This window comes from Prunus avium, chromosome 1 (genome assembly GCF_965620075.1).
Source record: "Prunus avium chromosome 1, drPruAviu1.hap1.1, whole genome shotgun sequence".
Classification (NCBI taxonomy): Eukaryota; Viridiplantae; Streptophyta; class Magnoliopsida; order Rosales; family Rosaceae; genus Prunus; species Prunus avium.
Window position 1 is genome coordinate 3,779,582 of NC_142284.1, and position 23,548 is coordinate 3,803,129.

The window sequence follows — 23,548 nt, forward strand, 5'->3', positions numbered from 1 at the left end:
TCTCCGCGTGTTCTCTGACTATCTCAAAATGTAGAGGTGCACAAACTTGACGCAGCTTTTGCAGCTGATGCAATTAATCATATTTTGGCTTCTTTTGACACGTGGAGCACTATGTCTTAGTCTCTCTGTTGACTTGGTCTTTCATTCATTGAGATGAAAACAGATCATCCACACCTTTCTATTATCTCAAAATGTTAATGCATAACTGATATTCAGGATTCCTCTCTCAAAACCAAAGCCAAAATAAAGCACAGGCTATAGCAAGCTATAACAGTTTTCCTGTATAATATAGTTGGATTGCTTGCTATCACTAGCTGTATATCTGGCAATGGAAGAACTACATGCAGCAGCTTGGGCATACTATAACCGTGGCAATTACGATACTCGTTGTAAAGCATATGATTTCTTTCGATCCATGGATACAGATGGTGATTACAGAATCAGCTACGCCGAGTTCAACGACTTCGTCCAACAAAGTGGATACAACTGGATCCTCCATAATGACCCGAACTTGTTCGCTAGACTTGACCGCAATCGCGACGGTCGCCTAGATTTTTGGGAAGTACTTACGTTCTACTATATCATCAAAACAAGGTTAATCACCTGCCAAAGTTGCCGAGCACACCTTTGTGGCTTGTATTTTACGTGCGTTGATTGCTTTGATGAAGGTTGTCCAACGTATGACCTGTGTACTGCTTGCTATGGTAATGCCAACTACTTTCACCAGCACAACTACTTCTTGGATAACCACGTTTTGCTACGCTCCCAAAGCGGCACTCCTCATGATCCGCCAAATCTTACCATGGTAATTGGGTTAATTAATTAATTAATTAAGTTATTTAACAGAGATTAATTAATTAATTAATATATTTCCCCGGTTGTTAGATGGTTTGCTTTTGCTTGATTTTCTGATTCGAATTGCTTTATGACTCATGTAGGCAGTCGCTCCACAGAATCCACCTCAGCCTGAAATTCAAAGGGTGAGTTGAGCTTCAGATGCATTAATTCTTCAATTTAATATGCTTTATATGCTTTTGCTTATATATGTTCGACTTTTCAGAATAGATGGTACGAAGCATTTGTGGCATTAGAGATCGCTCTTTCTATTTCAGCTTTGGCTACCAACTGCACAATTATGTGATGTTACAAAAAAGGCCTTTCAGAGTTGTCCTATTTTCTTTCCATGTTAGTACAATAAGGAGTTTACTTGGGATACAAGTAGCCAACTAGCCAGGAAAGAGCTTTTAATTATTCTACTCTATCGTGAACCAACCTGTAGTCTCCTTGGACTCTGTCTTGGTCTTTCTGTCTTTGCCCTTTTCTTCTCCCCCGCTGTAATATTATTATCACTAGTGAGTTAATCATTATTTAAGATTATTTCTATGCGATTATCGCTTGTACTAAAAAAATAAAATAAAGAGACTATCAAATTGTTTTTCACTAAATGATGTCGTAATTTTATGTTTTCTCAAATCTAAAGATATCGACATGTGAAGCAACGCATCATTTGATGAACAGATTTAAAGACTCTAGCATTATTGTATAAAATATTGATCGAGTATATATTAAGCTGTTAATTAGAATGCCAACTCAACAACAATTTGATTCGGTCAGTACTAATATAGTACTTATATAATCCAAAATTACAAAAATGAAAACCAAAGAGCAGAAGCTGCCTATAGGCTATAGCTGTACTGTTCTAACTTCTATATGGAAATGGAAGAACTACATGCAGCAGCCTTAGCCTACTATTCCACTGGTTCTCCGGAACTTCAGCGTCTGGCATGGTCTTTCTTCCAATCCATGGACACAAATAACGACGGCCGAATCAGCTCCTCAGAGTTTTATGAATTTCTGCAGCAAAGCGGCACTACTAAAAAACTGGTCAAAGACCACAAGCATAAGGACACAAATAAAATATTGTGCCTTCTTTTTTAATATTAGACATAAATAAATTATTTTTGTGCTTATTTCTGATAAAACACAAATAATGGTGTTAAATTCATGCACATAGAACACAATTTTAACATTGGGCACAAAAAATCATGGCACAGTCTTTATATATTTATTATTTGATATTTTTTTTCAAGGAAAAGTAAGTGATTATTTAGATAGACACAAAAAATTTGTGTCTTTATCTGATTGATGTGACATTCCAGACATAAAAATCATTTTGTGTACAACAATTTAAAAAAAACATGTGTAGTAACTTCTTTAATATTTATTTTCTCAAAGCAAAGTTTAAATTTAAAACATTAACCCCCCAAAAAAAGCAATTTAAAACCGGTCTCCACATAATTATTTTGTTTTTATATATTTTTTTTTTTCTGTCTTGTGTTCTGCACGTCTCTCTCTCTCTCTCTCACTTATTGTTCCCTCTATAACCAGCCCCCTCTTCCTCTTCCTCTCCTCACGTTTTTTTCTCTCTTTTCTTTATTCGTTCTTCGGTTCCATATCATACATGGCTGGTAAGAATTTGTTTATATTTTTTTTAAAGAAGTTTTTGCCTTTTTATTTATATCATAAATCTGGGATATTTATACAATTTCAACTTTACTACTATTACTGTTAATAGTTTTTTCTTATATTTTTCTTTTTATCCATACCATTGTTGGCTCACTTAGATATGGATTTTTTGTGTTTTGAAGGTGATTATCTGCTACTTTTTTTTTTTGGACGAAAATTATCTGCTACTTAGGTCTGGAGTTTTTTGTTTGTTTGTCTGCTCTTGAAATTGAAGGCTGTTGTTAATATTATGTTAACTCGCAATTGTACGGGGCAATTAGTAGTATAGCAAGACAAGTACAAGGTCGTATCCACGAAGACAGAGAAGTTAAAACTAGTTATGTACTTAGATTACCAAATTCAAGAAAGTAAGAGGTTATGTCTAAAATAGAATTTAAAGCAAAAATGGTTGTGATTGTTGAACAAAAGAAGCAAAATGAAATTTCAAACAAAAGCAAAGTAAGTAAGTGTAACAAAGAGTGGTTTAAAGAGCTGGAAAACAAATTTGGAGACTAGGGCATTCGAATCACCATAACAATTCAATTCTGGGTTATAAGGCGTCAAGTAACAAGTCTAATTCATTTTCAAAGATTGATTCTAGCTAAAGTATGATTAGGCCATGGTGTCTGGTTCTAACCTTGTGTTCCTAATTCCCTAATTTGATCATCTGTTGTCTAACCTAAAATTAAGCATTAGGAACCCATTAAACATAGAAGAACAATTTAAACAACCAAGCATGTATCTAATCCCTGTTGTCGAATGTCCATACATACTCTTCCTATTCATAGTTCAATTTGAATCAAAGCATGGTGTCTACTCTTGATTCAAACCAAGATAGCTAACATACAAGTTCTAATGGTGATCAATCATTCAAACAAGCATATTAACTGATAAGCATAATGAATAAGAACATGAATCATGAATCAAACTTGAAACTCCAAACTTCAAACTTATAAAGCTAGAATATTCATGTTAGGTTACATCGAAGCCCTAGTTATGAAATTAGCTGCTCATAATGAAAAATAAACTTAGATAGAAATGAGAAAACATAAGGAATGCAATAAGAGTAGAAAAACCCCTTTTCTGAAGTTCTTGTGGTGTCCAAGACTTCTTCAAGTGCTTCTCCACGTCTAATGCTTCTCCAAGAGCTTCCCCACGTCTAGAATGATGTATGACAGCTAGTAGGTGATTTGGGATGAGTTTGGGTGAGTGGTGATGGCTGAGAAAGAGGAAATTCGTAGGGAAATGGAAGAGAGGTTTTCTGGAGCTGTTTTGGTGGGCAGTTTAGAGTATTAGGTTGATTGCTGGAGTGTTTGGGGTTGTGGGAATGTATGAGGATGATTTCTGGATGTGTTGATGGAATGATGGAAGTGTGGAGGATGGCTGAAGTGAATTTTGTAGCTTGAAGACTTCTCTATTTATAGGGCTAAGAGGGAGGAACATCATGATGAAATCCAACACCACCATTCATCTTTTAATACAATCCATAACTCCCACTTCATCTTGTCTATGTCAGTGTGGTTGGAATCAATTCCATCCCATACTTCTTTTGCTACACCTCAAGCTTTCTTCACATGGGTTGCCAAAGGTGTTCAATTGTGGCTGCCTTTTGCTGCCAACCCATGGGGGTTTTCTTTTGGTTTCTGGAAAAAGGGATTCTTCTGAACCAGGCTTGGTGTAGGAAGGCCTGAGGTTTCAATATGTATCTAATGGGGCTCAAATTTGGATATGTCATAATAGACACCAATTGGAACAACTTGTATGAAGAATGTATTCTCATCTGAGCAGTACAAGTGTACGTTTTGGGCCTTGCAAGTTGACTGCCGAAAATAGACTGGAATTGACTCATGGTGTGCATTTTGATTGGCCCACGGATTGGGCTTGGCTTCATCAATTGATACGTTTGAGCAGTCCATCTTGCAATTTAGAATCTCTTCTTTCCAACCACAATTTAATTGGGCCAATACAAGTTGGGAGGAGGAAGTTAAGGCCGAAACAAATTGCTAACTCAGTCTGCTCGTTTTTGCACCATTTTGCATCTTTTCCTATCCAAAGCCACCATTGCTACCTAAGGCCCAATGAACTGAATGATAAACAGAAAATGGATTAAAAGCACAAGTTTAACTCAATAACATAACCAAATCATAAGCTAGATGGGTACAAAATGATATACAATTATGAACTGATCAAAGGCTCAAAGCGTGAGCTAAGGTTGAAGGTGTGATTTTTATTTTTTATGTTTTTCACTCTTTAGTTGTATTGAAATATTGTCTCTTACAATTTTAATTTGATTATACTTTTTTTTGGGTGTATGTGCAGGTTTGATGGAGGACACATAACTTTTATTTAGGTTTGATTTTTCTGATGGGTTGTTCATACAAAATACACAACCGTTTAAATTGGTTTTTTTGTGTACTATGTTTCTTTTTTGGGTATTTTTGGTAGTGATGCTGGACGGGTATGGGAGGTGTTGTTTGAGAAACAGAGGGAGAAAGTAGGTGGCGGTGGTGCTCTGAGAGAGAGAGAGAGAGAAGGTGGTTTAGGTTTTTTTGTAATCAATTTTTTTTTTCACAAATAAATACTTTGGGCACAAATGAATAATTAGTGTGCATGTATAAAAGTGAAATGAGATGCAGCGGTCAATGTGTCAGAATAACTACTTCCGTGCTCCAAAGTATTGAGCAAAGGACACTAAAGAAGTAAATTTGTGCTTAATGAACAATGGAAACTCCTATATAGGAAACCGACCAATTTGTTGTGGTTGCACTGTGACTGTTAACAAAGAGCATGAATAATTGTGCCTTTTACACTAAAGAGCACAAATAATATTGGTGCCCAAAGCCTGATATTGTAGTAGTGCGGTTACGGCTGGATCGTTAACGACCCCAGTTTCTTCATGAAACTAGATCGAAACCGCAACGGTGGCCTGGATTTTTATGAAGTGCTCACCTTCTACTACATCGTCAAAATGAGGAACATCTTTTGCCAAGGGTGTAGAGTGTACCTTTGTGGCTTGTATTTCAATTGTAATTCAATTGTAAATTATATTAATATGGAGTGAGCCAAATTGACTATATAATTTTACGTAAGAAAACGACGACGACCTTAGCTGGCGACTTGGAGAAATCGTGGCTTGATTTACGACATGCAATGCATCTTTCATTGTCACTGTCAATTATTTAACCAGATCGATAGGGAACTTAGACACTTGGCCTGTGTGTCTTGTCTCTCTGCGTGTACTTGGACTGTCTTGCACTTTTAGGGCTCGTTTGGTACACATGATTGGTTTGGACTGGCTTGGACTAAATTTAGTACCATGTTTGTTTTTTCTAATCCTAGTCTTAGATGGGATTGCTAATACCGGGCCCACCAAAAACACCTCCTTAGGAGGGGACTACTAATCCCATGTGGAAATGGAGGATTAGCTAGTCCCAATACTCACCAATGTATAAAATGCATATATTATATTGTAAAATTAATAACATATATTATTATTATTAAACTTACTTACACATATACTATAATGTACATATATACATGTATATACACATAAATATATCATATATGTATATATGTATATATATACATACACATATATACATATATAATATATATAATATACATATACATATATACATGTATATTATTATTATAATATACCCATATACACATATACATATTAATATTATAATAATAGCATACGTGTATATATGTAATATATATTATATATTATATATTATAATACATATATATATATACGTATATATACATATATGTGTATATATATTATACCCATGTATGTATTATAGTATACATATACACACATATATACACATATACATTATATATGTATTATATATATATATATATATTGTAATATACATATATACATGTATATACATGTATATATATATATATATTATAAAATACATATATATATATATATGTATGTATTATACCCATGTATATATTATAATATACATATATACACCTATATACACATATATTATATATGTATAATGTATGTATATATATTATATATATAATATACATATATACATGGGTATAATACATATATATATATATGTATTTTATAATATATATACATGTATGTATTTTATAATATATATACATGTATATACATGTATGTGTACATATATATATACATATGTTTATATTATTTATAAAATACATATGTATATACACATACATGTCACATATATTATAAAATACATATGTACACATACATAATATATGTATTTATACATACATACATATAAAAAGATAGTTTTGAAAAATAAAAATAAAAATTTAGTCCTAATCCAAGCATACACCAAACGCAGGATAAGTGTTATCCAACTTATACCAAGCCAAGCCAAGACAAGACAGTCCCTAAGCATAGTCCATGCCAAGACAGTCCTGTGTACCAAACGAGCCCTTAGTCTTTTTTTTTAGTCTTGCACTTTTAGTCTTTGAGGTTAATTTTGATTCATTCTAAACCAGGAAATTGAAAGAGTATAGCAGTTGATGTACTTGGATTCCATCTTATATATGACTTGGTCTTCCTCCTGCCTTGGACTCTGCCTTAGATTGTGTCTTGGTCTTTCTTTGTATACAAAATACTTACTTGCGAATTAAATATATATATATATATATCCTTTTTATTGAGCTAGTATTTTTTGTACGTTGGATTGATTTGAGCACCCAATCCAAAATCAATTGACAATTAATGGCTGAAGAAGTTCTAGATCTTTTAAAGACTGACACAACTTTCATATGTATCAATTATAAAGTAATATGAACCATTTGGAAAGGCAATAAAAAAAATGTACATTTTTTTTATTTTATTTTATTTAAACAATGGGCTCCCATGGGTAATTCTAATGTGTACCATTATGTGAAGATATATAATACAAGAATCATTTCTTGTGGTTTTTGTTAGGAGTTTCCAATTAAGGACTTTGTGAAATATCCTTCACCAGCTGAAGCTGAAGTGAATCAATGCTCTTTCACAGAGGCGGCCCATGGCATGTGCGACCGCACAGGGCCTCCAAAATTTAGGGGCCTCCAAATGTTTTTAAAAGCCCAGCATTATATTATATATTTTCTGCTACTTTTCGTTTTAAGCAAATTTTTATTTCAAAACATTATTTTTTATTCCTAATGTGCAGATTTTTTGTTCCAAGCATTAACAAATGAAAAAAAATACTCGTGAGTCATGTGTGCGTGCGGCGTGCTCTCCTTGCTATCCCAAATCGCTTTTCTTTCATTTGGCCCCAAATTCACTTCTTCCCAACTTCTTCTTGACTCTCCCATCCAAAAAAAAAATCTTCTTTACTCTTTGGCAAGGCAAAAAGCCTACTATGCGTCTCTGCTCCTCCACCACACCTCTCTCTCTCTCTCTCTCTCTCTCTCTCTCTCTCTCTCTCCTCTCTCTCTCTCTCTCTCTCTCATATTAGAATTTAGAAATTATGTGTTGCATTTGGAATTAGCCATCATATGATTGCAAGAAACCTAAAAAAATCAGGTGAATCTCTATCCCTAAAAAAAATTAAAAAATTGTTATTTTACTTATACATATAGGGCCTCATTAGCTCTCTTCTCATAGGGAATCTATATCTAATGAACCGGCTCTGCTCTTTCACCATAGGAAGGATTATTATTGGGGTGGGCTGAAATTTTACGATGCAAAATTTACGCAAGAATTCCTTTTTTTCTTTTCTTTTCTTTTCTTTCGGCTACCCGAACTATAATCCAAGTTAGCAACCATTGTGAAATGTCTGTGTGATGATTATATCTTGCCAAAAAATGCTAGTCATACCACATTTACATACCACCTCTCTAATAGAGGTGGGCCCCATTGTATTAGTAGGCTCCATCTCTATTATAGAGAGGTAGTATCTTATACACAATGTGATATGCCTAGCACTGCTGTTATCTTGCTAGGCCTAATTAGTGGGACGTTTTTTAGCATAACTTTATGTTCGATTTGTCTTTATATATATATATATATATATATATATATATATATATATATATATATATATTATAACTATAGAAAAAGAGGTGTGAAGAGGAATTTGGAATAGAGGACATTTAGGAAGAATATGATGACATGCGGATCTACGTTACGTTTGGGTTGGAGTGGGCTCCAGCCCAGTGTTGATCTTAGGGACACTATGCCAAATTTTACTTTATACCACACCATATAGGCATCGACAAACCTAAAAACTGATGTTGTTAGTATATTAGGCATCAATTATATAAATAATAAGACCAAGAGTATATAAAAACATCAGCAAAAATTTCAAACTTTGCCTACCTATGCCATTTATGCTACTTTAGCATATATGGTTAAATATACCAATGCGTAAAATGGTATTTCAACTTCTCTTAACATCACTTGCTTCCAAATGTATGTACTACTTGTTCTAATTTACATTTGCTTAAATAATATATCCAATCTCTCATAATCCCTTGAAATAGTTAATTTCATCTTTATTATTAGTTTTTTATAATGATTTTGTTATTAGTTAATAGTTAAATACATATCTTTTTTTATTTTATTAGTTGAGTGTGATAGGTGAGAATTATTAGCTAATAGTTAAATACATATCCTTCAAAAAGTTGGTGACTAATCTTATGGAGGATTCTTGTAGAAATATGGCTGCCTTGTAGAAGTGTACATGCTCTGTAGGTGGGAATTATGTGCTTCTGTTTCTCAAGCACTCTGTTTCTGTTTGGATATCTAGATTGGTTTGGGTTTCTCAAGCACTATGTGTTGGAAAAAATGGCTCACCTAAAGGATACAAAGGTTTTGGCGCTCAATGGAAGAATTTGAAACTGCCTAAAAGCGACCGGTCGCTGGGCATTTGCGACCGGTCGTTTTGAAGCAGATTCGAGGTCTGGAGCTAAACCAAGGAGCGACCGGTCGCCAGTTCTTTGCGACCGGTCGCATGAAGCACGAGCGACCGGTCGCCAGACATTTGCGACCGGTCGCTGAGAAGTAGATTCAAAGTCTGGAGGGAAAACTTCTGGCGACCGGTCGCCCATTCCTGACGACCGGTCGCTCCAGTCGTGCTGTGACGTTTCCTTACGTGTTTTCAACTGTGTTTTCGATGGCTATCGCTTTCCACATGATTTCAGAAGCTTTGTGGGTCACTTCTGAGTTAAATGAATGTTGACTACGTGCTGGATAAGTTGGGAGAGCACTCATGGCTAGTTGGTTATCTTATTTCAAAGATATCACTCTCCATTTTCTGGTGTAAGTGGGAGGTGGCTGAGTTGGATTCTATTTACCTACTTGATCTGACATTTAGTCTAAGTGGTGACTAAAGGGAAGAACGTGGAGGACAAGCTGATATCTTATCTCTTGTCTATTGGCTTGTGTAGGAAATGGGGTGAAGTATGATAACACAAGAGGAGAAAACAAGTTGGATAATTAGGAAGTGGCTGGAGCAGAAGTTTTAGTTTTTCCTGTGAGAGTTTCAGAAAAGCCAAGGGTGAGAGCAAGAGAGTTCTCTAAGTGTATCAAGGTGTTGAGCAAGGGTGTGAGAGAAACAGATTGTGAGGGTAGTGTTCTAAGGGGGTTTCCTTTGTAAACCAAAGTTGTAACCTATCTTCATTAGTGAAATTTCTCAAGGTGATCACTAAAGAGGATGTAGGCAATTTGCTGAACCTCTATAAACACTTGTGTCATTTGTGCTTGGTTAATTTCTGTGTGTGTGTGTAAGACTCATCCATCATTGAGTTCTTTGTCTAAAGTCCATCAACAACAAGATCTTTAAGGGCAGTGAGTTAGTCATTCTAATTCACAACAAGTGGTATCAGAGCTGTGTTTGGCAGCTGGTGCTAGTTCTTCTCTTGGAGTGCTAGTGTGTTGAAGATGGCAAGTGACATGGAAGCTGAGAGTGGTAGCAGTTCACAGCATATGAAGCAACCACAAGTAGCAAGCATGAAGGTGGAGTTAAAGCCTTTCACAGGGAAGGAGAACTTCACTCTTTGGCAACGAAGGATGAAGTCAGCTCTTACACAACAACAACTCCATGTTGTGTTGGTTGGCAAGGAGAAGAAGCCAGCAAGCATGACGGATGATGAGTGGGGAGTTCTTGACGAGTTAGCCAGAGGAGCTATCGAAAACTATCTCTCCGATGAGGTGCTCATCAACGTGATAAAGGATACAGCGAAGCAAACATGGGAGAAGCTCGAAGAGATGTTTGCAGGGAAATCGTTGTCCAACAAACTCTTCCTCAAGGAAGAACTCCTGAATCTTAAGATGGAGGAGGGAGGAAATCTAATGGAACATCTAAGTAGTTTCAATAGATGTGTTGCTGACTTGCAGAGAATGGATGTGAATTATAGTCCGGAGGATAAGGCTCTCATGTTGTTGACATCCTTACCTTCGTCCTATAAACACTTCCGAACCACTCTTATGTTCGGAAAGGTTACTCTTGATTTTGAGCCTGTGGTGCAAGACATCATGACACACCATAGGATGACTCAACGTTCGGGAGAAAACTCTCAAGGCGAAGGTCTAGTTGCAAAGACCGGAGAGAGAGGCCGTTCAAAGAAGCGTGAAGGCAAGAAAGGCAATAGAGGAAGGTCCAAATCCAAGGCGAAAGATGGTTGTTTCGAGTGTGGGTCAAAGGAGCATTGGAAAAAGAATTGCCCCATATGGAAGGAGAAGAAGAACAAAGGGAAGAATGCAGCAAACACAGCGGAGGATGTCACGGAAAGTGATGGTGAGCTTTTGTGTGTTAATAGCAATGTTAAAACAAATGCATTGGCTAATTCTTCAAGGTGTTCCTCTTCCGATTGGATTTTGGATTCCGGATGCTCATATCATATGTGTTCAAACAAGGAGTGGTTTGACACGTATGAGAAAGAAGATAGCAGTGAAGTGATGATGGGGGATGGCTCAATGTGTAGAGTCAAAGGAACCGGTACAATCAAGGTGAAGATGCATGATGGGGCTGTTAGGATGCTTGGAATGGTAAGGCACATTCCAAAGTTGCGTAAGAATCTCATTTCCCTTGGAACTCTTGATAAGAATGGTTATTCATTCAAAGCAAATGGAGGGAAACTCATAGTCTCAAAAGGTTCACTTGTGATTATGAAGGGAGAGATTCAACCTAATTGTCTATATAGGTTGTGTGGTACAACAATCATAGGTGGAGCAGCTGTATCTACAAGCAAGGACTCGGAAGATGAAACTCAGCTTTGGCATTTGAGGCTAGGGCACATGAGTGAGAGGGGCATGCAGGAACTACACAACAGAAAATTGTTGAAAGGTGTTCAAAGTTGCAAGCTTGAGTTCTGCAGATTTTGTACCATGGGAAAGCAATCAAAAATAGCTTTCAAGCAGCGAAACAAAGAGGAAGAAAGCACGGGTGTGCTAGATTATATTCACACGGATGTATGGGGGCCATCACCGGTTAAATCGAAGGGTGGAGCTCGCTATTTCGTGACTTTCTTGGATGATTTTTCCAGGAAGGTTTGGGTCTACTTCATGAAGGAGAAATCTGAGGTCTTCACCAAATTCAAAGAGTGGAAGGCGGAAGTAGAGAACTTAACCGGAAGAAAGATCAAGATCCTAAAGAGTGACAATGGTGGTGAATATAAGGACAGCAAGTTCCTTGAGTTTTGCAAAAGTGAAGGCATTAAGAGGCACTTTACCGTGAAGAAGACACCCCAACAAAATGGAGCTGCGGAGAGGATGAACCGAACTCTCATGGAGCGTGAGAGATGTATGAGAATTCATGCAGGGTTGCCCGAATATTTTTGGGCAGAAACGGTTAACCATGCTGCCTATTTGGTTAACCGATCGCCTTCAAGAAATCTTGAGTTCAAGTGTGCAGAGGAGGTATGGTCTAATAAGTCAATTGATTATTCGAATCTTAAGGTGTTTGGGTGTAGTGCATATGCACTTATTCCTAGTGATGAAAGATCCAAGTTGAAGCCAAAGTCTCTTGAATGCATTTTCATTGGATTTGAGAGTGGTGTGAAGGGCTACAAGCTGTGGGATCCAGTGAACCACAAGAAGATACTCAGCAGAAATGTTGTGTTTGATGAGAAGACCATACCTATGAACAAAGTCAAGAATTCAGAGGAAAAGGAGGATGTTGTTGAGAAAGGAACAACCATTGAAGTTCCACTCAAGAAGGTGTCAAGAAAGACTTCACGGAAACAGCCAACTGAAGACGTTCAGGAGGAGGTGGAGTCTGACATTGAAGAGGAAGAAGCTGGGCAGCATCAACAACACACTCAAGAAGAAGAAGAGGCTCAAGAACAGGTGGAGCCTTCATCTATAGCTCGATCCAGGCCCAAGAGAACCATCAAACCACCTCAAAGGTTTGGATGGGAGACGGATGCAGTTCACTATGCCCTAAATGCTAGTGAAGAAGAACCAACCACGTTCCAAGAAGCTGTTGAGAACAAGGAACGGGAAAGTTGGATGGAAGCTATGATGCAAGAGATGGAATCTCTACACCAAAACTCAGTTTGGGAGTTGGTTCCTAAACCCAAAGGTCGCAAGGTTATTGGCTGCAAATGGGTGTTTAGGAAGAAAGAAGAAATGCATGAGAAAGGTGCCACCTTATTCAAAGCTCGGTTGGTGGCAAAAGGATTCTTACAAAAGGAGGGAGTTGATTATGATGAAATCTTCTCTCCGGTGGTGAAACATACTTCTATACGACTACTACTCTCCATAGTAGCACAAGAGGACATGGAGGTGGAGCAAATGGATGTGAAGACTGCTTTCCTTCATGGTGAATTGGAGGAAGACATCTACATGAGCCAACCTCAAGGGTTCATTGAAGCAGGGAAAGAAAATCTGGTTTGCAGGTTGAAGAAGTCTTTGTATGGGCTGAAGCAATCTCCAAGGCAGTGGAACAAGTGCTTCGATTCTTACATGATGAAGATTGGGTATAGAAGATGTGAATCTGATTGTTGTGTTTACTCTCATGCATTCAAGGATGGTAACTTCATCCTTTTGCTTCTTTATGTTGATGACATGCTAATTGCATGTAAGGACATGTCAAAAATCCAGAACTTGAAGACATTGCTTGGAAGGGAGTTTGACATGAAGGATCTTGGTGCTGCACAAAAGATCCTAGGAATGGAGATAAGGAGAGACAGAATGGAAGGCAAGTTGTGGCTGTCACAAAGCAAGTACATTTCCAAGGTACTTGAAAGGTTCAATATGATGGATTGCAAGCCGGTGTCTACTCCTTTGGCGGAGCATTTTAAATTAAGTGCAAAAGAATGTCCTTCTACGAATGTGGAGAAGGAGGAAATGAGTAAAGTTCCATATGCAAGCTTGGTAGGGTGTCTCATGTATGCAATGGTGTGCACACGCCCCGACTTAGCCCAAGCCGTTAGTGTGGTGTCAAGGTATATGGCGAATCCTGGAAGGCAACATTGGACAGCAGCAAAATGGATTCTCAGGTACTTGAAGGGCACCAAAAGGCTTGGGATATTGTTTGAAAGACAACAAGGAAATGCATGTGTGTCGGGGTATGTAGATTCTGATTATGCAGGAGATTTAGACAAGAGGAGATCCACCACAGGATATGTCTTCACTTGTGGTGGAGGACCGATTAGTTGGAGAGCAGTGTTACAATCGGTTAGTGCCTTGTCTACTACGGAAGCGGAGTATATGGCGTTAACGGAAGCTTCAAAAGAAGCGGTATGGCTGAAGAGATTGGCAAAGGAATTCGGGATAGCTCAAGACTTGGTGGTGATTCTAAGTGACAGTCAAAGTGCTATTTGCTTAGTGAAGAATCAAGTGTTCCATGGGAGGTCCAAACACATTGATGTGAGATACCACCGGATTAGGGATTGGGTGAATGATGGAGACATCACAATAATGAAGGTTCATACAAATGAGAACGCTTCAGATTGCCTAACAAAGCCAGTCACAGCAGCAAAGTTCAAGCATTGTTTGAGCTTGCTCAATCTTGTTACATGCTAAAGATTGAGGTGGAGTTCTTGAGAGTTATCAGGGCGATTCTCAAGACATTACAGATGTCCTGGAAGGCAATGATGTCCACAAAGAGTATTAGGCTCGCCATGGTGGAGATTGTTGGAAAAAATGGCTCACCTAAAGGATACAAAGGTTTTGGCGCTCAAAGGAAGAATTTGAAACTGCCTAAAAGCGACCGGTCGCTGGGCATTTGCGACCGGTCGTTTTGAAGCAGATTCGAGGTCTGGAGCTAAACCAAGGAGCGACCGGTCGCCAGTTCTTTGCGACCGGTCGCTGAGAAGTAGATTCAAAGTTTGGAGGGAAAACTTCTGGCGACCAGTCGCCCATTCCTGACGACCGGTCGCTCCAGTCGTGCTGTGACGTTTCCTTACGTGTTTTCAATTGTGTTTTCGATGGCTATCGCTTTCCACATGATTTCAGAAGCTTTGTGGGTCACTTCTGAGTTAAATGAATGTTGACTACGTGCTGGATAAGTTGGGAGAGCACTCATGGCTAGTTGGTTATCTTATTTCAAAGATATCACTCTCCATTTTCTGGTGTAAGTGGGAGGTGGCTGAGTTGGATTCTATTTACCTACTTGATCTGACATTTAGTCTAAGTGGTGACTAAAGGGAAGAACGTGGAGGACAAGCTGATATCTTATCTCTTGTCTATTGGCTTGTGTAGGAAATGGGGTGAAGTATGATAACACAAGAGGAGAAAACAAGTTGGATAATTAGAAAGTGGCTGGAGCAGAAGTTTTAGTTTTTCCTGTGAGAGTTTCAGAAAAGCCAAGGGTGAGAGCAAGAGAGTTCTCTAAGTGTATCAAGGTGTTGAGCAAGGGTGTGAGAGAAACAGATTGTGAGGGTAGTGTTCTAAGGGGGTTTCCTTTGTAAACCAAAGTTGTAACCTATCTTCATTAGTGAAATTTCTCAAGGTGATCACTAAAGAGGATGTAGGCAATTTGCTGAACCTCTATAAACACTTGTGTCATTTGTGCTTGGTTAATTTCTGTGTGTGTGTGTAAGACTCATCCATCATTGAGTTCTTTGTCTAAAGTCCATCAACAACAAGATCTTTAAGGGCAGTGAGTTAGTCATTCTAATTCACAACACTATGTAGGTGGGAATTGATTATAATTCAATTGTAAATTATATTAATATGGAGTGAGCCAAATTTACTATATAATTTTATGTAAGAAAACGACGACGATCTTAGCTGGCGACTTGGAGAAATCGTGGCTTGATTTACGACATGCAGCTTTCATTGTCACTGTCAATTATTTAACCAGATCGATAGGGAACTTAGACACTTGGCCTGTGTGTCTTGTCTCTCTGCGTGTACTTGGACTGTCTTGCACTTTTAGTCTTTGAGGTTAATTTTGATTCATTCTAAACCAGGAAATTGAAAGAGTATAGCAGTTGATGTACTTGGATTCCATCTTATATATGACTTGGTCTTCCTGCCTTGGACTCTTCCTGCCTTAGAGTCTTAGACTGTGTGTCTTGGTCTTTCTTTGTATACAAAATACTTACTTGCGAATTAAATATATATATATATATATATATATATATATATATTTCCTTTTTATTGAGCTAGTATTTTTTGTATGTTGGATTGGTTTGAGCATTCAATCCAAAATTAATTGATAATTAATGGCTGAAGAAGTTCTAGATCTTTTAAAGACTGACACAACTTTCATACTTCAACGTTAAATGCTTTGTGATACACTTTGGAAAAATTATTGTACAATTAACATCATCACGTGGTATAACAAATCAACTCAAATTACTATGTGACAGTGTTCCTGTCACAAGTTCACAACCAAAAAATAATTCATAAGATCGTGGAAGTAAAAAAGAAAGTGTTGGATGATATGCGTAGTTACTATATTTATTACACCTTTGGGAGCCATGCTCTTGCAAAGAAACAATAAATTAAGTCATGATGCTACTCTTGGGAGCATAAACTAAAAGTTCACTTTTGATTTCCATGACTCATGTTCAAGATGTTGAGATTATAGAACTTCATATTGGGGTTTTTTTTATATAAAAAAAATTATAAATAATTCACAATTGTCATTACTGAGATTTGATTATGTTAATTTTTTTCTTCAAATTTTTTTGTTTACATTTAAAATAAAATATTACATAAATTTTAATTAATCAGACGTGACATATAATTTAACATAAGAAAAAGACGATCGACGGCCTAGTTGGCGGCGACTTTGAATAAACGTGGCTTTGATTAACGAGATGCAGCTTGTGTACTAGTCTAGTATGGTACCAAATTGATGCAAGGAGTTAACTTGAGTCATCAGCACAAGTTAGCAACTCACCAAATTGTAGGGTTGTCGTGTCGTTTTGAGTACTGTGTTTTAGTCTCTCCGCGTGTTCTCTGACTATCTCAAAATGTAGAGGTGCACAAACTTGACGCAGCTTTTGCAGCTGATGCAATTAATCATATTTTGGCTTCTTTTGACACGTGGAGCACTATGTCTTAGTCTCTCTGTTGACTTGGTCTTTCATTCATTGAGATGAAAACAGATCATCCACACCTTTCTATTATCTCAAAATGTTAATGCATAACTGATATTCAGGATTCCTCTCTCAAAACCAAAGCCAAAATAAAGCACAGGCTATAGCAAGCTATAACAGTTTTCCTGTATAATATAGTTGGATTGCTTGCTATCACTAGCTGTATATCTGGCAATGGAAGAACTACATGCAGCAGCTTGGGCATACTATAACCGTGGCAATTACGATACTCGTTGTAAAGCATATGATTTCTTTCGATCCATGGATACAGATGGTGATTACAGAATCAGCTACGCCGAGTTCAACGACTTCGTCCAACAAAGTGGATACAACTGGATCCTCCATAATGACCCGAACTTGTTCGCTAGACTTGACCGCAATCGCGACGGTCGCCTAGATTTTTGGGAAGTACTTACGTTCTACTATATCATCAAAACAAGGTTAATCACCTGCCAAAGTTGCCGAGCACACCTTTGTGGCTTGTATTTTACGTGCGTTGATTGCTTTGATGAAGGTTGTCCAACGTATGACCTGTGTACTGCTTGCTATGGTAATGCCAACTACTTTCACCAGCACAACTACTTCTTGGATAACCACGTTTTGCTACGCTCCCAAAGCGGCACTCCTCATGATCCGCCAAATCTTACCATGGTAATTGGGTTAATTAATTAATTAATTAAGTTATTTAACAGAGATTAATTAATTAATTAATATATTTCCCCGGTTGTTAGATGGTTTGCTTTTGCTTGATTTTCTGATTCGAATTGCTTTATGACTCATGTAGGCAGTCGCTCCACAGAATCCACCTCAGCCTGAAATTCAAAGGGTGAGTTGAGCTTCAGATGCATTAATTCTTCAATTTAATATGCTTTATATGCTTTTGCTTATATATGTTCGACTTTTCAGAATAGATGGTACGAAGCATTTGTGGCATTAGAGATCGCTCTTTCTATTTCAGCTTTGGCTACCAACTGCACAATTATGTGATGTTACAAAAAAGGCCTTTCAGAGTTGTCCTATTTTCTTTCCATGTTAGTACAATAAGGAGTTTACTTGGGATACAAGTAGCCAACTAGCCAGGAAAGAGCTTTTAATTATTCTACTCTATCGTGAACCAACCTGTAGTCTCCTTGGACTCTGTCTTGGTCTTTCTGTCTTTGCCCTTTTCTTCTCCCCCGCTGTAATATTATTATCACTAGTGAGTTAATCATTATTTAAGATTATTTCTATGCGATTATCGCTTGTACTAAAAAAATAAAATAAAGAGACTATCAAATTGTTTTTCACTAAATGATGTCGTAATTTTATGTTTTCTCAAATCTAAAGATATCGACATGTGAAGCAACGCATCATTTGATGAACAGATTTAAAGACTCTAGCATTATTGTATAAAATATTGATCGAGTATATATTAAGCTGTTAATTAGAATGCCAACTCAACAACAATTTGATTCGGTCAGTACTAATATAGTACTTATATAATCCAAAATTACAAAAATGAAAACCAAAGAGCAGAAGCTGCCTATAGGCTATAGCTGTACTGTTCTAACTTCTATATGGAAATGGAAGAACTACATGCAGCAGCCTTAGCCTACTATTCCACTGGTTCTCCGGAACTTCAGCGTCTGGCATGGTCTTTCTTCCAATCCATGGACACAAATAACGACGGCCGAATCAGCTCCTCAGAGTTTTATGAATTTCTGCAGCAAAGCGGCACTACTAAAAAACTGGTCAAAGACCACAAGCATAAGGACACAAATAAAATATTGTGCCTTCTTTTTTAATATTAGACATAAATAAATTATTTTTGTGCTTATTTCTGATAAAACACAAATAATGGTGTTAAATTCATGCACATAGAACACAATTTTAACATTGGGCACAAAAAATCATGGCACAGTCTTTATATATTTATTATTTGATATTTTTTTTCAAGGAAAAGTAAGTGATTATTTAGATAGACACAAAAAATTTGTGTCTTTATCTGATTGATGTGACATTCCAGACATAAAAATCATTTTGTGTACAACAATTTAAAAAAAACATGTGTAGTAACTTCTTTAATATTTATTTTCTCAAAGCAAAGTTTAAATTTAAAACATTAACCCCCCAAAAAAAGCAATTTAAAACCGGTCTCCACATAATTATTTTGTTTTTATATATTTTTTTTTTCTGTCTTGTGTTCTGCACGTCTCTCTCTCTCTCTCTCACTTATTGTTCCCTCTATAACCAGCCCCCTCTTCCTCTTCCTCTCCTCACTTTTTTTTCTCTCTTTTCTTTATTCGTTCTTCGGTTCCATATCATACATGGCTGGTAAGAATTTGTTTATATTTTTTTTAAAGAAGTTTTTGCCTTTTTATTTATATCATAAATCTGGGATATTTATACAATTTCAACTTTACTACTATTACTGTTAATAGTTTTTTCTTATATTTTTCTTTTTATCCATACCATTGTTGGCTCACTTAGATCTGGATTTTTTGTGTTTTGAAGGTGATTATCTGCTACTTTTTTTTTTGGACGAAAATTATCTGCTACTTAGGTCTGGAGTTTTTTGTTTGTTTGTCTGCTCTTGAAATTGAAGGCTGTTGTTAATATTATGTTAACTCGCAATTGTACGGGGCAATTAGTAGTATAGCAAGACAAGTACAAGGTCGTATCCACGAAGACAGAGAAGTTAAAACTAGTTATGTACTTAGATTACCAAATTCAAGAAAGTAAGAGGTTATGTCTAAAATAGAATTTAAAGCAAAAATGGTTGTGATTGTTGAACAAAAGAAGCAAAATGAAATTTCAAACAAAAGCAAAGTAAGTAAGTGTAACAAAGAGTGGTTTAAAGAGCTGGAAAACAAATTTGGAGACTAGGGCATTCGAATCACCATAACAATTCAATTCTGGGTTATAAGGCGTCAAGTAACAAGTCTAATTCATTTTCAAAGATTGATTCTAGCTAAAGTATGATTAGGCCATGGTGTCTGGTTCTAACCTTGTGTTCCTAATTCCCTAATTTGATCATATGTTGTCTAACCTAAAATTAAGCATTAGGAACCCATTAAACATAGAAGAACAATTTAAACAACCAAGCATGTATCTAATCCCTGTTGTCGAATGTCCATACATACTCTTCCTATTCATAGTTCAATTTGAATCAAAGCATGGTGTCTACTCTTGATTCAAACCAAGATAGCTAACATACAAGTTCTAATGGTGATCAATCATTCAAACAAGCATATTAACTGATAAGCATAATGAATAAGAACATGAATCATGAATCAAACTTGAAACTCCAAACTTCAAACTTATAAAGCTAGAATATTCATGTTAGGTTACATCGAAGCCCTAGTTATGAAATTAGCTGCTCATAATGAAAAATAAACTTAGATAGAAATGAGAAAACATAAGGAATGCAATAAGAGTAGAAAAACCCCTTTTCTGAAGTTCTTATGGTGTCCAAGACTTCTTCAAGTGCTTCTCCACGTCTAATGCTTCTCCAAGAGCTTCCCCACGTCTAGAATGATGTATGACAGCTAGTAGGTGATTTGGGATGAGTTTGGGTGAGTGGTGGTGGCTGAGAAAGAGGAAATTCGTAGGGAAATGGAAGAGAGGTTATCTGGAGCTGTTTTGGTGGGCAGTTTAGAGTATTAGGTTGATTGCTGGAGTGTTTGGGGTTGTGGGAATGTATGAGGATGATTTCTGGATGTGTTGATGGAATGATGGAAGTGTGGAGGATGGCTGAAGTGAATTTTGTAGCTTGAAAACTTCTCTATTTATAGGGCTAAGAGGGAGGAACATCATGATGAAATCCAACACCACCATTCATCTTTTAATACAATCCATAACTCCCACTTCATCTTGTCTATGTCAGTGTGGTTGGAATCAATTCCATCCCATACTTCTTTTGCTACACCTCAAGCTTTCTTCACATGGGTTGCCAAAGGTGTTCAATTGTGGCTGCCTTTTGCTGCCAACCCATGGGGGTTTTCTTTTGGTTTCTGGAAAAAGGGATTCTTCTGAACCAGGCTTGGTGTAGGAAGGCCTGAGGTTTCAATATGTATCTAATGGGGCTCAAATTTGGATATGTCATAATAGACACCAATTGGAACAACTTGTATGAAGAATGTATTCTCATATGAGCAGTACAAGTGTACGTTTTGGGCCTTGCAAGTTGACTGCCGAAAATAGACTGGAATTGACTCATGGTGTGCATTTTGATTGGCCCACGGATTGGGCTTGGCTTCATCAATTGATACGTTTGAGCAGTCCATCTTGCAATTTAGAATCTCTTCTTTCCAACCACAATTTAATTGGGCCAATACAAGTTGGGAGGAGGAAGTTAAGGCCGAAACAAATTGCTAACTCAGTCTGCTCGTTTTTGCACCATTTTGCATCTTTTCCTATCCAAAGCCACCATTGCTACCTAAGGCCCAATGAACTGAATGATAAACAGAAAAGGGATTAAAAGCACAAGTTTAACTCAATAACATAACCAAATCATAAGCTAGAGGGGTACAAAATGATATACAATTATGAACTGATCAAAGGCTCAAAGCGTGAGCTAAGGTTGAAGGTGTGATTTTTATTTTTTATGTTTTTCACTCTTTAGTTGTATTGAAATATTGTCTCTTACAATTTTAATTTGATTATACTTTTTTTTGGGTGTATGTGCAGGTTTGATGGAGGACACATAACTTTTATTTAGGTTTGATTTTTCTGATGGGTTGTTCATACAAAATACACAACCGTTTAAATTGGTTTTTTTGTGTACTATGTTTCTTTTTTGGGTATTTTTGGTAGTGATGCTGGACGGGTATGGGAGGTGTTGTTTGAGAAACAGAGGGAGAAAGTAGGTGGTGGTGGTGCTCTGAGAGAGAGAGAGAGAGAAGGTAGTTTAGGTTTTTTTGTAATCAATTTTTTTTTTCACAAATAAATACTTTGGGCACAAATGAATAATTAGTGTGCATGTATAAAAGTGAAATGAGATGCAGCGGTCAATGTGTCAGAATAACTACTTCCGTGCTCCAAAGTATTGAGCAAAGGACACTAAAGAAGTAAATTTGTGCTTAATGAACAATGGACACTCACTCCTATAGTGCCCAGGCTGTCCACACTGAAAACAGGTAACTCCGCTCCTCTGGGTGGGACCACTAGTCTGCCCACGTAATGGACAATCCCTCCTGAGATGTCCTGTCTGTCCACAGATATAGCAACTTGTACCGGCCACCGACTGCTGTCCTGAATGCTGGCCCCACACTGGTCGAGCGCTAGACCGACCACTGCTGGAGCTAGACCTCCGTCCACCGGACCAGCTACTACCTGCTGAACTGGAGCTGGATCCTCTCTTTGATGGACCCTGACTCGGTCCACCAATTCCTGACATGTCTCTACTTCGTCTACCAGCAGTCAATCTAATTGTTCTTTCCACTCTATCAGCAGCTTCAGCCAGTGCCCTCATAGAAGTATGTGGAGTAGCAGTAACCTTACCCTGAATCTCCAACCATAAACCATATTCAAATCGCATACACTTCTCTTCTTCAGTGGCTACCATGTCCGGTGCAAACCTTGATAACTCATTGAATTTCTGCTCATATTCAAACACGGTCATATTTCCTTGAGTCAATTGCTGAAATTCAATCTTCTTCGCATTCCGGTAAGAATGCGGGTAGAACTGCACGAAGAAGACGCGCTGGAAATCCTCCCAAGTCATATCAGCCCTCCTAACAGTTTTCCACCAATGATACGCATTCCCTTTCAATAGAAAGGCCGCCAATCTCACTTTATCCCCTTCCGGACATTGTAGAACCTCAAAAACTCTTTCCAAATCCGTGAGCCAAGCCTCGGCTTCCGTAGGATCAGAGCTACCAAAGAACTCTTTAGCTCCCATATCTTTGACTCTTTTGATGTCTGAACCTTCCTGCTCTCGTCTCCCTTGCATGGTGGTAGCCATATTTTGGGCAAGCTGTGTGGTAAACTGATTAGTGAACTGGTTCATCACTTGTTGCCAATCCAACATATTCTCACCAGCTTGCTCTCCAACAGGTGGTGGTGGTGGAGAGGGTGGTGGAGATGGAGATGGAGGTGGAGGATTGGGTCCATATCTCTGAGTACGACCACGACCTCTAATTCGAGCACCACGACGATGCATGATTCTAAACCCAAGAAACCACCAAATCATTAGTACCAACACGCAAAAGAAGCATGATAGTCCCAAGAAAAGAAACCTAATGCTCTGATACCAAGCTGACAGGACCCGCCCCGGATTTCCTCGGAACCCGGGTCGGATCCCGCCTAAATATCCGGCATTCCGCAGATGCCGGGCCCATGTACTAAAACCCGAGACTTTCTACCAAAATTTTGGCAGAGTCTCCCCTGTAAACAGGACATAACCCAAAAATTTCAACCTGTCAAAAACACAGATATTTATAACCCAACAGCCAGCATGCATTACACAATACATAGCGTTTACAAACTGTGGCCTCCGGCCTCAAAATACCAAATTCTAACTGGGCAATAACAGAGCATCTAACAGAATTCAACCAACCAGTAA

The 23,548-nt window shown here is 37.6% G+C and overlaps 2 protein-coding genes across 2 annotated transcripts; both read left to right on the forward strand.

The window, feature by feature from the left end:
• The first annotated feature begins 211 nt into the window (after positions 1–211).
• LOC148297158 (uncharacterized) lies at positions 212–1,417 on the forward strand. The gene is made up of 3 exons (XM_088247549.1): positions 212–805; positions 939–980; positions 1,061–1,417. The coding sequence occupies exons 1-3, from the start codon at positions 329–331 to the stop codon at positions 1,139–1,141; spliced, it is 600 nt and encodes a 199-aa protein (XP_088103675.1). The 5' UTR covers positions 212–328; the 3' UTR covers positions 1,142–1,417.
• Positions 1,418–17,061: 15,644 nt separating this feature from the next.
• Positions 17,062–18,267, forward strand: LOC110745675 (uncharacterized). The gene is made up of 3 exons (XM_021945794.2): positions 17,062–17,655; positions 17,789–17,830; positions 17,911–18,267. Exons 1-3 carry the CDS (start codon positions 17,179–17,181, stop codon positions 17,989–17,991), a joined length of 600 nt encoding a protein of 199 aa, XP_021801486.1. The 5' UTR covers positions 17,062–17,178; the 3' UTR covers positions 17,992–18,267.
• Positions 18,268–23,548: the final 5,281 nt, after the last annotated feature.

Excerpts from the sequence above, each read along its gene's own strand:
- LOC148297158 (XM_088247549.1), top strand. The coding sequence starts at position 329 with ATGGAAGAACTACATGCAGCAGCTTGGGCATACTATAACCGTGGCAAT. Across the intron at positions 806-938 it reads ATCCGCCAAATCTTACCATG|GCAGTCGCTCCACAGAATCC; the intron begins GTAATTGGGTTA and ends TGACTCATGTAG. Across the intron at positions 981-1,060 it reads CTCAGCCTGAAATTCAAAGG|AATAGATGGTACGAAGCATT; the intron begins GTGAGTTGAGCT and ends TCGACTTTTCAG.
- LOC110745675 (XM_021945794.2), top strand. The coding sequence starts at position 17,179 with ATGGAAGAACTACATGCAGCAGCTTGGGCATACTATAACCGTGGCAAT. Across the intron at positions 17,656-17,788 it reads ATCCGCCAAATCTTACCATG|GCAGTCGCTCCACAGAATCC; the intron begins GTAATTGGGTTA and ends TGACTCATGTAG. Across the intron at positions 17,831-17,910 it reads CTCAGCCTGAAATTCAAAGG|AATAGATGGTACGAAGCATT; the intron begins GTGAGTTGAGCT and ends TCGACTTTTCAG.